This window comes from Centrocercus urophasianus, unplaced genomic scaffold (genome assembly GCF_019232065.1).
Source record: "Centrocercus urophasianus isolate 14NV4802_14NV808 unplaced genomic scaffold, USGS_Curo_1.0 seq_12, whole genome shotgun sequence".
Taxonomy (NCBI): Eukaryota; Metazoa; Chordata; class Aves; order Galliformes; family Phasianidae; genus Centrocercus; species Centrocercus urophasianus.
This window is the reverse complement of record NW_024884364.1, coordinates 8,829,826-8,844,840: the sequence shown is the minus strand read 5'-3', so window position 1 is coordinate 8,844,840 and position 15,015 is coordinate 8,829,826. Positions and strand designations below refer to the sequence as shown.

The following is a 15,015-nucleotide window of genomic DNA, read 5'->3' as shown; positions in this document are numbered from 1 at the left end:
TCACTATTTCTTACAGAAGCAGATTTTTCCAGCCAAATGCATCCTCGTATCAAGGATTTCTTTCTTGAAGTTCATTTTCCCCTTTCACTTTGGCAAATCACCTATTAAGTTAAAAAGTTTTTATAATACAGACTCATTTGTGTTACCAGAAAGTGGACATCCCTCAGAAGGAAAGAGAATTGCTGTGCTTATAAATCTGTGCCTTATTCCTTCTGGTTTGTCTTTCAGAGAAATCCTAACCTTGGCTTATGTGAGCAGGGACTCTTACAAATGGATCACTTCAGCCTGCTTGCTCAGGAACAAAAGTGGGTTAATAATTGCAACATGTGTTGGATGAAGATTATTCTGAAATGCAACATGTATTTTTCTTATGCATATTTGACCCTGTCTGTTATGAGGAGGCAAAGCAAGAATGGAGCAGAACAAATTTGAAACACGTTTTCCTAAATTTTGCTTTGCAAATGTCAAAGGAAATTCAGAATATTGATATTTTCCATTTATTGTCACTCAGTTCCATGGTATCTTGCACCATCTGAAAGCTCGCACGAGGCTGGTTGTTTTAAGGTGTTACTGGAAAAATTTAGAAAAATGATCATGCACAGTAATAGAGATTAAAAGTATATGGTTGTTGAAATATTTTCTTCATGTTTTCCTTTTTTTTCTAATTTATCAAAGCTGCTTTTCACCATCTTCTGGAAGCATGTCTACAACCGGTGTGTTTCAGCGTTCTGTTCTTTTATTCTTCTCTTGGTTACAATAACATAAATCTCAATTCCAGAATTACTCCAGATATAGGGCGTTGTAAGAAATTGAACCTTTCTACAGGTAGGAAGGTTTGGTTTTGTTTTTTTCCCTTGCCTAGCATTCCTGTGTTTTCTCTTGCCTCCCTGTGGTGATGTTTTATTTTCCCCAGGTGATATCTAATACTGAAACTTTCTTTTTTACTTCTTTTTAAAATGTGTTTTGCAGCCTACAGAGTGTTTTCTAAGTCAGCCTGAAGAAACACCAGGGAGCACTCTAAAAGCAAAGAAGCGAAAGAAGGTATGAGTGCCCTGAGGTGTACTTGGGGACTGGGCAGTGGGTGTGCCTGCTGCTGTGGGATTCCAAATTGGGTCAACTTTGTTGCTGTGTGAAGCTACGTAGTGTTGCAGCCTTTATTTTAGAGAAGAATAAAAATCCCCACTTTTATGACTTCAGTCAAATTATCCATTCATTACATGAACTGAACTGCAGAATTGTGCCTATGCTCCTCACAAGGGTTGTGCGTTATTTATACCCACCTTGCAGGTGTGGCACACCAGGAAAATGAAATTGGCAAAGATGGCAATTCAGTTTCTGCAGCATCTGCCCTGATTCAGCTGTGTGAACAGGCTCCAGCATCCTTTGCACCAAGAACTGCCCTTGTTCCCTCTTCTCCTGGCATAAGTATATAAATAAATACTCTGGGCTGACCGTCTGGCTGTGCTCCATCTTCACTCAACAACAAACAGTCTGCTGTCTAGATGGAAATAATATGGCACTAGGCAAGTTAATTATCTTTTGGGACAGCCTGTGTTAAGTACTTGGCTCCCTCACAAGGGTGGCTTTTTTAGGTTATGTCAGGCCTCTTAATCAGCCGGTGAATGGGCAGAGTTGAATTTAGCCTTCAAAGCAGCTCTGACAGAAGTGACCATGGAGCTTGATCCACTTCAGCCAAGTGAAAGCATTCCACCAGAGAATGGTGCAGCAGCCCTAGGAAAAAGACCCTGTTCCTAGGCAAACAACAAGCATTTGATTACATCTTTGGTTTCACTGAGGCTAGGCCTCTGAAATGATGTACACAGCCTGTTAGCAAATGCATCAGGAAATATTTGTCAGATTGATCCATTGTTTCCAATCAAACTCTTCTCACTAAATAAAAGGAGGGGAGGGGGGAAACTAACAAAAAAAGAAAGAAAAAAGAGAAACACAAAAAACACCTTTGCTTTTAAGCATCTGGAACAAATTGGAAGAAAAATAGTAAAACTTCCTGTGTTAGGACCATTTCCCCATAGCTCTCCTCAAAGGAAGAGAGTTTGTTCAGGTGTCCTTACTCTTATGGACTTTCTCATTAGTATCAGGCTTCTCCTCTCAAGAGTACCATAATTTTTTTGGAGGAATCAAGTGGCCCAGTAAATGACATAATGGTCCTGAGGAGTGACAGCTTGCACTGAGTTACCAAGTGAAATGAGCCCAGCACTTCTGTGTTATTGTCTGCTAAACCAATGATTCCCAAATGCAGGTCACTGAACAAGCTGGAGCTGGAGAAGAACATTTCTCCTTAGGACTCTGCCTTTTATATTTGCTAGGAATAACGAAGAAGGAGCTCATTTGTGGACCTCATGCAATAGCTGCGTGTTCTGTAGGTGGCCTGTGGCCATGCCTGGGAGAGGCAATTGTTGCAAGGCAGAAAAATGTGAGTGTCAAATGGTGGTGAAGCTTGAGAAGAAATATTGCAGATTCAGGTACCAGAGAAGCCAACCAGCTGGAAGTCCACAGGAGAGTCTTCCAGTTACCATAGATCAACCTTTGGACCACACCAAAGGTCAACCTAGAAGAATATAAGCCTTGCAGTGACCCACCACCCCTCCACAGCTGCTAAAAGTGGTTCCAAGCCCACTTTGTCTCACTGCAGGATCACTTTTCCTCACAACAGATGCTCTGTTGTAAGCATGCTGTCCTTCTGCTCTTCACTTCTAGGCTTATACTCCTACTCATCTATATGACAGCAAGTTCAGTTTAGCTTGTGCAGCTGAGAAACTGCAAGCTGTCCTTTCACAAATGACTAATTTCTCAGTGAGAATAAGAAAGGCTTCAGATCCATGCTGTTCTCTCCAGAATGTCTCTATCCTTGAAAATCTGCTGTATTCTTAAATGCTGACAGATCATTCAGATAATGGGTATCCTGGGCTGTTCTCCCTTTATCATCCAATTTAATTATGTTAAAAAATATGATAACAGTTTCTTTTTAGTGAAAATTCAAACCTGTTACTTGCTAACGTTCTAAGGCATAAAGCATAATTGTTATGAACTCTTCTCCAAGCTCAAAATACTAGTTAGGTTTGAAAAATCAGGTGTTTTGGGAGAGTAAAACAGCTGCTGAACTCCTTCTGCTTGATTTCTGGTTTGGTGAGCTTTAAACTCATTTTTGTTATGGGTTTTGTGATAATGTATATTGTGAATCTAGTTAACCATCTTCTCTTCCCAAAGAGATGGATAGTTACCCTGTTTAACTTAAAATATAGCTGTCTTAAGGTATTATTTGATTTCTATGATTAATGCTTTAAGGACAATAAATTAAAACAAATGATGAGAAAACTCAATTTTCAAACTGCTTCAACAGCAAAACCCACAAAAGTGTTTTTCAGTTATGTTTTTGTTACAGCAATGTTTTAGGTAAGTGAACAAGAGTTTCTGTCTTCAGGGTCCCAGGCCATTGTGTCAAAGTGTCTGAGCTTTATCCTGAAGTCTGTGTTATCACTAAAGACAGTGGGAATCATGTCCTGTTAAAGACCTATTTAGTCAGGCTTTTGTTAATGCAATTCACTGTATGAAGTTATGGAAGAATGTTTATTTACAATGTTGTTATCTGTGCTAAGAACAGATATGATAGATATAACATATGCTGTTATTTGTCTTTTTAGAAGAAAATTTCTGATGTTCTGGAAAAATCTCCTCCAAAACCTGGTGTCCCTGAGGATCTACAGAATCTGCTTAGTCAACATTTTGGTACAAAACGTTCAGTGATTGAAATAGAGGAATTAAAGCTGCCAGGTAACTTGTCCTGTATTATATATATGTATATTTATTTTTTTTCCATGGGGCTAATAAGTTGTTTTTCTGTAGGAAAAAAGGAGACTTTTGGGACAGGCTTTGTGAGATGTAATCTTTTATTGAAATGTTTGTATATACCATTTATTACTTTGCTTCTAAGAAGAGGCATTAATTTCTTTGAAACAAATCCGAGTAAGAATGTGTCTTATTATAAAAAGGTATTAATTTTAGAAGCTTGCTTTTCTACTAGAAATTGTAAGATTCCTAATTAGTATGTTCCATGATGCTGGTTGAGAAAAACTGTGAAAATATATTTCATTTCTGGGATTATCCATGTCTACCCAGATGTGTAATAGGAAGACTGAGAGGAGTAGACAAAGAAATAACAAAACGTGATTCTGGTGTGGTTATGAAATATTGAACACAATGGATTTTCAGGGAGTGGCATGGAAAAAAAGGTGGTAGTTTTGGTCCTAGTTGAAAATGAACAAGTTTTAACCATGACTCTGACTCTCTTGGTTTCCTTTACTCTGTCTCCAGTTCAAAGCTAATGACAGAAAAGTCAAAGCAGGAGAGAGCAGGGGTAGCTTCTGTCTGTCAGCTTGAGATTGCATTAGAGATTAAAGCAATGTTCTCTGCCTCCTACTCTAGAGATGAAGAGGCACTGTCATTTTCTAGGCACTATTCCATTATTTGTTGAGAGTGCATGTGAAGAACAAACTGTCTGGTAACAAATCTGCACATATTAATACTTCTTGAACTGTAGGTGACCTATCCCTAAACTAGCACCCTTCTAGCCCAGCAGTGCTTTCTCTCTTTTAGTGTTTAAGCTTGGCTTTCTAATAAATATGCTTCTCTTTAGGATCACGAGTCTATGTTGACCTTTCCTTATTTCTTTGGGCCAGGTTCAGCTTTCTTATTGAATCAAGAAAACCTGGAGAAGTCCCCATGTAGATTGCTTTCAAAAGCTTATGTTAAATATTTCTAGGCATGTAGAGATTTAGCAAATAATAAATTGCTTTGGTTTCTTTCTTATTGAAAGAGGTGTTTAGGTTAGTGAAGTGATCCATTTCCACATGGCTCTTGGGTTGGATGGGGATTTTTTAATCTTTCTTTTTGTGCTGGGAGTTGGAGGCTGAGAAGCCAAGCAGTTCACTAAACTTCTACAGCTGTCAAGTCATTCACGTCAAAGCACTGAGCAAATAAGCAAGTACTTAGAGTTGTGTGTTCTTGTTAACTGACACAGTGCAGAAGGTCGGGCTTATAGGCAGCATGATCTCTTGCTGCATGCTGAAGCTGTGAATTTTTTCCCCCCTTTCTGAAATTTTAAATAAAAGTTGTTAATACTCAGTTTTGCTGGAGTGTTGATGAAAAGTCAGTAACTGATGCTCATATGCTTTAGAAAACACCTTCTGAATTGTTTAGTCAATAATGTCAGTATATTCAGAACAGCAAAACAACAGCTAATGTATTTTGTCCACCAGGGAAAAGGACTATGGTGGGTGATTACAGTTCTCCTCTTACCACCAAATGTTTATGATACTCTGCCAGTCTTTGCCCTTCCCCACCAGCATCACAAGCATCTCTTAAACATAATTTAAAAATTAAATCAGCTGTTGATGCTTCAGTTGTACACATTCAACTTCCTTTGGAGCTGAAGCCCCAGTAAATGTCAATCTTTGGTTTTAATAGAAAGGATTGGGGAAAAATAGAAGTTTTTGGCAAGACAACACCAATTAAACGAAGGATATAGTGATGGAAAGTGGTTATTCTCAAGAAACTATACAGGCAGGCTCCAGCTACAAGCCAGGTTTGTCACACTCTCTGTTCTGGTAGAAACCATGGACTGACAGTGCCAGCATTAGCACAGTGTGCCATCCACATGAAGATAAATAGCATGTGTAGGGAAACCTCTTTAATTTAGTTAAAATGTATCAGCAAACATCTCATTCCAGAGAGAGGAACTCTGAGGTGCAGTGCTTCATGCAAAATGGCAGCAAATATGTGAGTCCCCAAAGATGGGGTTGTTAATGCTATGATGGAGAATATTGTTCCATCAGGCAAAAGACCTATAACAGCTATGGCAAGTTTTCAGGCCATCTACTTTGAATCAACTTTTTAAGAACCTACTTTTTCTATATAGGCACTAGAGAAAAGAACTTTCCTACCTTAGTTAGGACGTTGTCTTTTTTTGTTGCCCCTATAACGGACCTTAAAGGCAAATAGCATGTCTGTCATCTATGGTCCTTTTCAGATTTACTTCCTAATGGCATAGGTAAAAGATAGGCAATCCATAGGAAATGAGAACAGGAGTCACAATGCAATATAGGTGCTACTATTGTGGCTAGTACTTATAGGTAAATTGCCACAATATGCAAGACCAGAAAGTGAAGCCAGCTCACTGACGGATGAGTGGCCAGTATCTCACTTATTGGTAGGTTCTTGCATTTACACATTTGGCTAAAACCTTTGCTTGATTGTGGTAAAAAAGAAAAAAATATGGAAAATTGTTTTAAAGCATGTGATCACCCTTAGGCAGCCCTGTGTTCAGAATTTAATGGTAGGATAAAATGGAGGAATTGTAAATGGGTGGTAAGGTGTTACCCTTGTTGACTTACCCAATTTAAAGCCTCAGTAAAATGAGGTGTTCTTGAGTCTTTTTTCACAAAAAGTAATTTATTGATGATGAATTTTAACACGCATATGATTTCATCAATGTAATTAACTAATAACTGTGCTGCACACATTTAAGCTCTATTTTTCTGTTCTTAAAAATACATCAACAAAAATATTTTCTCCTTTATGTTTTCAGATTCTTGCTTTTTGCCAGCCAATGACCTCACCCACAGTTTTTCTTCATACCTGAAAGAAAGTAAGTTAAAATGTTGGTCTGGATGAAATGAAAGTTGTATGAAAAACATTATTTATGTGCTATTATTACAGCTTTTATCTGCACTCTCAAATATTTTTAATTATGTGTCGTTAATAATTTCCAGGGTGGTGACTTTTTTTTTTTTTTTCGTTTGTTTGCTTGCTTGTTCTATGAGAGGTGTTTTGTTTTGTTTTACAAAATAACTTTTGTTTTGGACCTAAATGTTTTAGTTTCTTCAAACTATTTGTCGTATTATTTGTCATAAGTTGTTTGTTGTGGCTTCTTGAGTAGATATGTATTATCTTACAGTAATAGTTTTGCCACTGCCTCCTTACTTGAACCAAGAGAATTATTTTCTCTCTTGTAGAGAACTCCTGGTTTGGTAAATGTTTGAATTGGTTTTACCTGGTACAAATTACCATATGTGTCAAATGAAGACAGTGGGCATGTCACCTAACCAAATATTTATTTTTAATGCTGTCTAATTTGTGCAGCATTATAACATATCTGTATTTTATCTATCTTGGGTGTTTTATTTTCCAGTTTCTCAGCCGTGACTAAATGTAACAGTGTTGCCAGAGATCCAGACCTCATAGGAGTCAGCATGTGTGTTCTTGTTGCTGGCTACCATTCATCATGTACTCTTGTAATATAAAATTGTGGCATGTATATAAGTAGTACTTTCTCTGACTGTGTATGTGGCCTTTTTCATTTCAGTCTGTCCTAAGTGGGCAAAATTCCGTAAAAACCACAAGGAGAAGAAGTCAGTGGTGATGCTGGTTATCTGCAGTTCTGCCCTTCGTTCCTTGGAACTCATGAAGTATGTTGATAGCAAACGTTTTGCTGAGGTTGGCTGTCAGTCAGAGGTTTTGTCTTGGAACCACAGACATAAAGGCAAAACTGGGACACTGTTCTTTGCTAGCCAACAAATTTACTGACTGAAACTGATGCAATATCCCTTGCTGCTTTAAACTGTGGGAGTGCGGTGTTTGGTTTTAGCCTAAAGTAACACTTAGTAGTTCAGTTGCATGGAAGCACTGTTTCTGTTGAAAAACAAAACTGAAGTGTAACCAATCTGGGAGGAACACGCAACGTGTTATACGTGGGAACAAAGTAAACCCACAAGGCGTCCTAATCAGCAGTAGAAGTCATGACTGTAAGGCCATGATGCTGATAGCACCAAAAGCAATGAAACAAAGCATTGCATAGCCTCAAATGGCAATGTATGTGTCTGGCCTGAGTGCCTCCGTATCTGTGTCCATGTCTCCTTTTTCCTCTCTCTCCTCCCCTATTCATTCCAAAAGACTGAACGTCCATTCCAAAAGACTGAACAAAAGACTGAATGAATTAACGTATACCTTGGAGATTTCGTGTCTGTCAACTGTGTCTTGACCTTGCTTCCTAAGATTATCTTTCTGTACAACATACAAGCAAGAGTTGAGAAGTTTATGCTGCACTTAAAAGCATTGATGTCGTAGATGTGCCTGTAGTGCTCAGCTCCTGTATGCAGATATTAGAATCTGTTTGTCTGTATACTTGTATATAACCTTTAGCCTTGCACAAGAGAAGTTTGAAAACTTGGCTCACCACAAAAAGCATGCAGAGGAAAGTATCTTAAATGACATTCCATAAATACTGACTGTGTAGTCCCCTCCTTGACTAATACAGAACATGGAGTTCTTAGTGCATACTCAAATAGAGCATCAAAAGAATAAGTCAGGTTTTCAGACTAATGAGTTTTGGTCCTCTGGAATTTGGACAATCTGACCAGGAAAACATGTGGCAGGCTAGGTTTTCCCAGCAGCCATGCTTCAGGAAGATTTTTTAAAATGTACATTCATCCATACACACACAGCTCTTTCCTTTGCCTGCATGCATATGTTTGTTGATGCCTATATGTCAGTAACAGAGCAGTTTTTAATTACAATTTGATGATTAGTCAGTTTTGAACTGTTAGTTGTGGAAGCACAAGCTGTAACTATTCAACATTATCTGAGAAGCTATCTAAGCAATATTGCCCTCTAGTGATATCTGCTATTGTATTTGTCCAGTTGTTTATCACTGCAAATAATGAAGGGAGACCATACGTAGTGTTCACAGTACTAGTGTGGGTCACTAGGGGAACTGTGTCTCTCAAGTATGTTGAGAAATCCTGGCTAGTTTTGTTTTCCTCCTGTGTGGTCTTAATCTCAGCCCTGATACTTGCATTTCCTTCTTCTTTTTCTTTTTATTTCTAGGTCAATGACAGTATTTAAAGGCGACTGCAGAGTTCTGAAATTGTTTGCAAAGCACATAAAGGTAAGAAAGCTGCAAAAGTGACAGAAGAACTGAACTAACTAGTGTCAAACCATGTTTTTAATACGTTTAACAACAGTGCCTTTCATTTTAGCGTTTCTTTCTTCAGGTTTTGATTCTTGGAGAAACCTAGCCAAATACCATCTCCAGTAATTCTGGCAAAATCCTGTGCGGAGTATAAATGTTTATTCATTTGCTATGTGTTAAAGATATTCCACATTGCTGTGACATGCTCATTCAAATGTATTTTACCTGTTTAAATTGAAGACTCACGCATTTGTAAAAGCATCCACATTTGCACATGCTGATGAAATTGTCTAGTTATCCAGTATTCGTACGTGCTGGAAAGCACAAACTGTGGGAATATGGGAAGTAATGAGTGGAAATTTAGCCTTTGATATAAATACTGTCAAACACAAATGTCACTTGCTTTATTTCATTTTTTCCAATGTCACCATCTTGAGGGAGTTTTGATCTAAGTCAGATTTGTCAGTTTCCCAAATATTTACAGAGAATTTGTTTAAATACAGAAGAAAACCTACTGTTCTCACTTCCAGAAATAGTTGGTGCAATTGCAGTTATTCAAAACTGAAAATATTCTAAAGAATTGTGATGCCCTGCTGACTGTTATGCTCTCCCCAGAAGATCAGCTTGATAGCTTGATAGCTTGATAAATGAAAAGCATTTGTTACTTGATAGTAGTCTAGAAAGAGATACTGCATAATCTTGGATTTATTTCCAGCCTGGAGATGTTCTTTGAGAAGAAATTTGAAACAATTGTGGTTTCACTGTGGTTTGTCTTTCTTCAAATCAGATAAAAGAACAGATGAATATGTTGGAGAAAGGTGTGTTCCACATTGGAGTTGGAACTCCTGGGAGGATAAAAGCACTGGTAGAGCAAGGTAGGAGAAAAATGAGGATTTTATCAATGGGTTATCCTACACTTGATCTCAGAGGAAGTGAGACTTAGCTTTTGAAGTGCTTAGGTTGGTATGAGTCCATAGATTTAGGAACTAAGCTCTGCAGTTTTGCTTTTCCTCTTCTGTGTCAGTCAGAATGAGGTCAGTTAATAACAGTTGATTTAATAAACACTTTAAGCTGGAATAAATCAGTGTTACAAGAGAAGGGCAAAGTAGTGCCTCTCACACAATCAGTACCCACTTAGTCACCCCATCCTGTCTCTTGTTCTAGCACAAGGGTATGTTTGGCAGCTCAGTGACCTGATCCCAATTAGAACTGATCCCAATTAAAACAAAACCAGCATGCACACAAAATCAGGTAATGAACAGGCTAAGGTGGAGGACTTCCTCCTTTGGCAGGAATACTGATTTATGCTGACTTGAAAATGATTGCAAAACCATCATGTAAGATTTAAAGTTCCAGGAAACCAAACACTGCAAGTAAATCAGAAGGAAGTCGTCGTATCATATGTCACTCTGAGCTCAGCATAAATTTTTGTATGGGGTGGACAAGATCTGCTTGCTGATTTTAGTTATGATTTGTGCATGATAAAATCAAATATATAAATGTCCTTTTCTCTTTCCAGTTTTACTTACTCAGTAGTCACCACGTGCACAAATTAAAACAAACAAAAATGACAAGATTAGGCAATTCTTTCCATTTCTCTTTCTAAGCACTGCCTTTCCCCAACTATGATTTCTTGGTTAGGGTCTGCCTGTAGATTTGAACTCTAAAGCTCCTTCCAGTGGGGTACAGGAATAGCTTTTTTTTTTTTTTTTTTTTTTTTTTTTTTTGCTATGTCCCTCACCAATGATAAATTGTTGCTGTTCAACACTTTGGCATATTACCATGTAACTCATGTAGGGACACAAGGTGTCTAATCCTTTTTTGACAGCTTAGTGTTGCAGTGCTAGGTCACTGAAAAATGGAGAGGAGTAAAAAGTGATATGAAAAACTGTGGACAGCTTGTAGAAGACCAGGGAAAAATAGGAGAAATACTGGAGGGCAGGTTCAGAAAGGACCTTCTTCCTTCAACAGAATTTGTTTGGAGAATGAAGGAATCCTTCAACAGCACCACTGACCGGACTCACATTCGCATAGCACTTGATCCTTTAAATTCCTAAACACCATCAATTCACATTAATAAGATTTTTCAGGCTAAGGTCCTTGTAACTTACCAGCTTCTCATAAGCTGTGGAAATTCAACTCTTGTGGTTTCATCAAGAGGAAGCTTGAGGAATTATGTGCTGGCAGGATGTTAGCTCCTGACAAGCCTGGCAACAGTTCTGCTTTTGTGTTTATCTTTCAAAAAGGCATAGGATTATGTGGTTAAAGGAGTTTGCAGTGTCACTGCATTAGTTTTCCAAGCACAAATGTAGTGTTCAAAGATTAGTTTCTTTGGGAACAGACAGCAAAAGATGTAAAACATAGAAAACAATTTTGATATGCACATGCTATGTTGTCTTTTTTAGATGGCCTATGTTTGAACTCCACAAAATATATTATTCTGGATTGGAACTGGAGAGATCAGAAACTAAGGAGGATGATGGATATCCCTGAGGTATTGTAGGAGCACCTGTATATATAATATTCTGTGTACTCAGTGCTTTTGATTCTAGTGCCTTGGTCAGTAAGGATTTATTTCTGTAAAGCAGACTTAGCAGTCTAGGAATGCAAAAACAAGTCACTGTTTCACTTGAAAATCTGTACTCTTGGATCTCAAAATTACCTCTTGAGGAAGTTGGTTTCTTTTGTTGTTGTTGTTGTTGTTACAGGTCACAGCTGTGACTAATACAGCTGTGCTGTGAATTTCTGCTGTTTATGCTAAATAGTTGTTCTGCCTGTTCCCGGGAAATTCAGTAAGAGGACTTCATGCAAAAAAAAGTTTCCACAAAAACTAAATACAGCTTTGGATGGCATTTATTGGTCTCTGAGGGTAAAATAACTTTGTATAGTTAGGTTTTTTTTTTTGTTTTTTTTTTTTCCTTTTTTGAGAAGAGGTAGGTTGCAAACTATGTAGAACCATCCATTATTCATAGACTCTTTTTTAAGATAGCTCCCCATGGTTTTTAATTCTGTAATCCAACTTCCACATTAATTGCTATGACAAGATATGCTTACCATATGCTGTGGGCCATCAGCTGGTGTCCAGCAGAAAGAGGTGGATTGCTCTAGTGGTCTCTGCTAGAGAGCTCCCATTTCACTATACATTTTCACAGGCTGATGTGCATTCCATACTGGGAAAAGGCTTCCATTCGTGCAGATAGGAAGCTGTTTCACAAGTGAAATAAATGGTCAGTCATTATTCCTACTCTGCACCTGCCTATATCTTTGAATGTGCTGTATTTTATAGTCCCTCCCCACACACAAAGATGCAACTTTCTAATAATCTTGGATAAAGCACCCTGCAAAAAACACACTGCCAAAATGAAGCAGGGAAAAGAACAGCTTTGCATACTGAGGCTCCCTCTTGTGGTAAATGCTTGAGAATCTTTCGTACAGCGCTAGCACTTATTTGTAAGTTTTTTAACACCAGAGAACCTGCATTCACAGGCATGTTACCTCAGGAGAGTAGTACAAGTGCTGCTGCCACTGGGACAGATTTTTGTGAGTCAGCTGAAATAAATACACGCACAGTATCCTACAGGTGATCCATTGAAAAAGAAATAAATATTATATTGTTAACATTTGATTTGGGGATATTGCAAGTTTGAAACATCTTGTTCAGCTCTCTGTAGGAGGCATCACAGCATTTTGGCATGTCTGCCTAGGAATACAGGTCAAATTGACTTCGGCTCTATTTTGTTAAGGGAAAATGACCATCAATGAAATTATAGAAGTCAATATCCAGGCTTAGTTTCAGGTAAAACCAAGAAAGAATCTTACACTTTTGGACATAGTGTTAACCTAAGGATAGGTCCTTTATATTTGGTTACAGAATAGTGAATGTGATTACAGCAAAGTCTTCAGATCTGCCCTTGCCTCAGTTAAAACAAAGATTTTTTACATGTTGGGCGATGTAAGTGGAGTACCTTACAGCTTTTTTTTTCCTGCTGGAGACAGCACGTAGATTCCTGAAAGTTATTTTTAAGAAATATCTGTAATAAAAAATATCCAGCTAATGTTTTTGAAATAGTGCACCTTAATGCAGTAGAAGACAGTGGTATGTTAGCAGCTTGCAAACTTAAAATACAAACTACAGTCTCAGTAAGCAGCGGATCTTACTCTTCTATCTATAGAAGTATTGTCAAATGCATGATAATAATAGTCGTATGTTTACTCAAAGAGGTGATTTTTAGTTCCACCAGCATGAAAATTGGCAATTCAATGTTCTATTTTTCTTTATCCTAAATCAATTGTGGAGGCAAAATTGTGCTTTAGAATTGGAAAAAAGGCATTGTGACACGTTTCCATTGCAAATCTTGTTTTGTCAGTAATATCTTTATATGTTTAAGGTGTTACAGTGCTAAATTTTCATGTAGATAGACTTGTCTGCATAATGAAATGTGCAGAAAACAGGAACAGCTGGAAGAATACGTACCTTTTGTCTACTCATGGGAAAATCCATTGCTTCATTTTGAAGGTGCAAACTACTTGCTGTTCCTGTCCTCATCTCATCTTCAGTGGAGAATAATATACAGAGTGGTGTAATCTGAAATGTGTATGTATGTTTAGAAATGCACGAATCCTTCCCCATGGCAGTCCTATATCCCATTGTATTCACTGGATGGATGACCAGTGCTCTTTCAGTTGCCTCAATATCTCATTCATTAATGCTGTTAGATTCTTTTTTCTGTTTTTCTGTCTTTCATTGCATTCATCCTAAGCAAACAAAGGAGAGAAGGAAGTAATTTCACAAAGAAACCAAAGGTCGAATGAATGAGTTTACTGGGCTCTGTTTTTATGAGCTTGAATTACACTACACTGTAAAGGCTTACATAAAAATTGATGGTGTAATTTCAAATCTGACCGAAGGACAAACTTTTCTCTTTGGAGTTTTTTTCTTTAGCGGTTGATGACAATACAGACCTGTCTCAACTCTTCAAATTACTTTTTTGTAAGATTCACATATAGTTTTCAAATATTTTGCGTAACTGTTTATTATTTCCTTCTAGAAGCGATGTAAGCACTGAGCAAGTTTCAGGTTTTATTAAAGCAAAAGGGTTTGTAAGAAAGTCTAGATAGACTTTCTTACACAACGCATTCTTGTGCACAGAAGGATATAAACCTGAGGAAAGCTCAGAAAGAAGTTATTCACGAGCAGGAAGAATGAAGCTATAAGGAAATTCTAGGCTTGCCATGATGAGCAAATCTTCAGTTCCTGCTGAAATATGTCATCTATTCTTACCCTTGTTTACATTTGTTTTTGATCTTTAGATAAGCAGTAAGGTACAGTCGTATCCATGGTGTAAACCAAAGTACTTTGCATGTGGCTTAGTTATACCTGAATGCTCAGTTTCATTCAGGAGTCTCAGCCACAAACGTTGTGTGGCTGTTACAGTGCAGGACTACCCTTGGACTCATTGGTAACACTTGATACACTGTAAAATCCTACAGAAATCTTGCAGCCCAGGGTGTATCTCTTGCTCTGCCAAGTTTAATCAACTGTGCCAATTACTGTGTAGCTGTGTTGTATGAGCTGTTGTTGTACCTTAGGACTGCACAGTAAACGTTAGAGGAGAGGCCGCATGGCAACCTACAGCCCCTCATGAGGAGAGCAGAGGGGCAGCGCTGAGCTCTGCTCCATGTGACAGCAACAGGGCCTGAGGGAACAGCATGGAGCTGCGTCAGGGGAGGGCAGCTGGGGGTGAGGGACAGGGTCTGCACCAGAAAGCACTGTGCATGGAACAGCCTGCCCAGGGCACTGAGCTGACTGAGTTCTGGGAGCTTTTGGAAGCACTCAGACATGGGGTTTGGATTTTGAGTGGTGCTGTTTGGGGCTGGGAGTTGGACTCAGTGATCTTTGTTGGGTACCTTCCAACTCAATATATCCTGTGATTCTAGGAAAATGGAACCATTGTAGAGCTAAGGGCCTTGTGTGGTAACTTCTCCTTTAATTTCTAGTTCTACAGTAAGATACCTGAGTAAATAAATAA

General features: G+C 38.3%; 1 protein-coding gene and 1 long non-coding RNA gene across 4 annotated transcripts in view; one reads left to right on the top strand and one right to left on the bottom strand.

The window, feature by feature from the left end:
* The window catches only part of CMSS1 (cms1 ribosomal small subunit homolog), a 229,784-nt gene that overhangs the window by 214,442 nt on the left and 327 nt on the right, over positions 1 to 15,015 (top strand). For all 3 annotated transcript variants that reach the window (XM_042809998.1, XM_042809999.1, XM_042809997.1), the window contains exons 3-9: positions 970 to 1,041; positions 3,663 to 3,792; positions 6,605 to 6,664; positions 7,382 to 7,484; positions 8,902 to 8,962; positions 9,774 to 9,861; positions 11,392 to 11,480. In XM_042809998.1, coding sequence (XP_042665932.1) covers positions 970 to 1,041; positions 3,663 to 3,792; positions 6,605 to 6,664; positions 7,382 to 7,484; positions 8,902 to 8,962; positions 9,774 to 9,861; positions 11,392 to 11,480 — 603 coding nt within the window. The remainder of the gene's footprint in view (positions 1 to 969; positions 1,042 to 3,662; positions 3,793 to 6,604; positions 6,665 to 7,381; positions 7,485 to 8,901; positions 8,963 to 9,773; positions 9,862 to 11,391; positions 11,481 to 15,015) is intronic.
* Positions 5,879 to 13,761, bottom strand: LOC122155795. Its single transcript, XR_006167309.1, has 4 exons — positions 13,461 to 13,761; positions 12,041 to 12,190; positions 9,212 to 9,314; positions 5,879 to 6,654 (listed from the first exon to the last, which is right to left on the bottom strand). It is a non-coding gene; the product is annotated as an uncharacterized LOC122155795 (long non-coding RNA).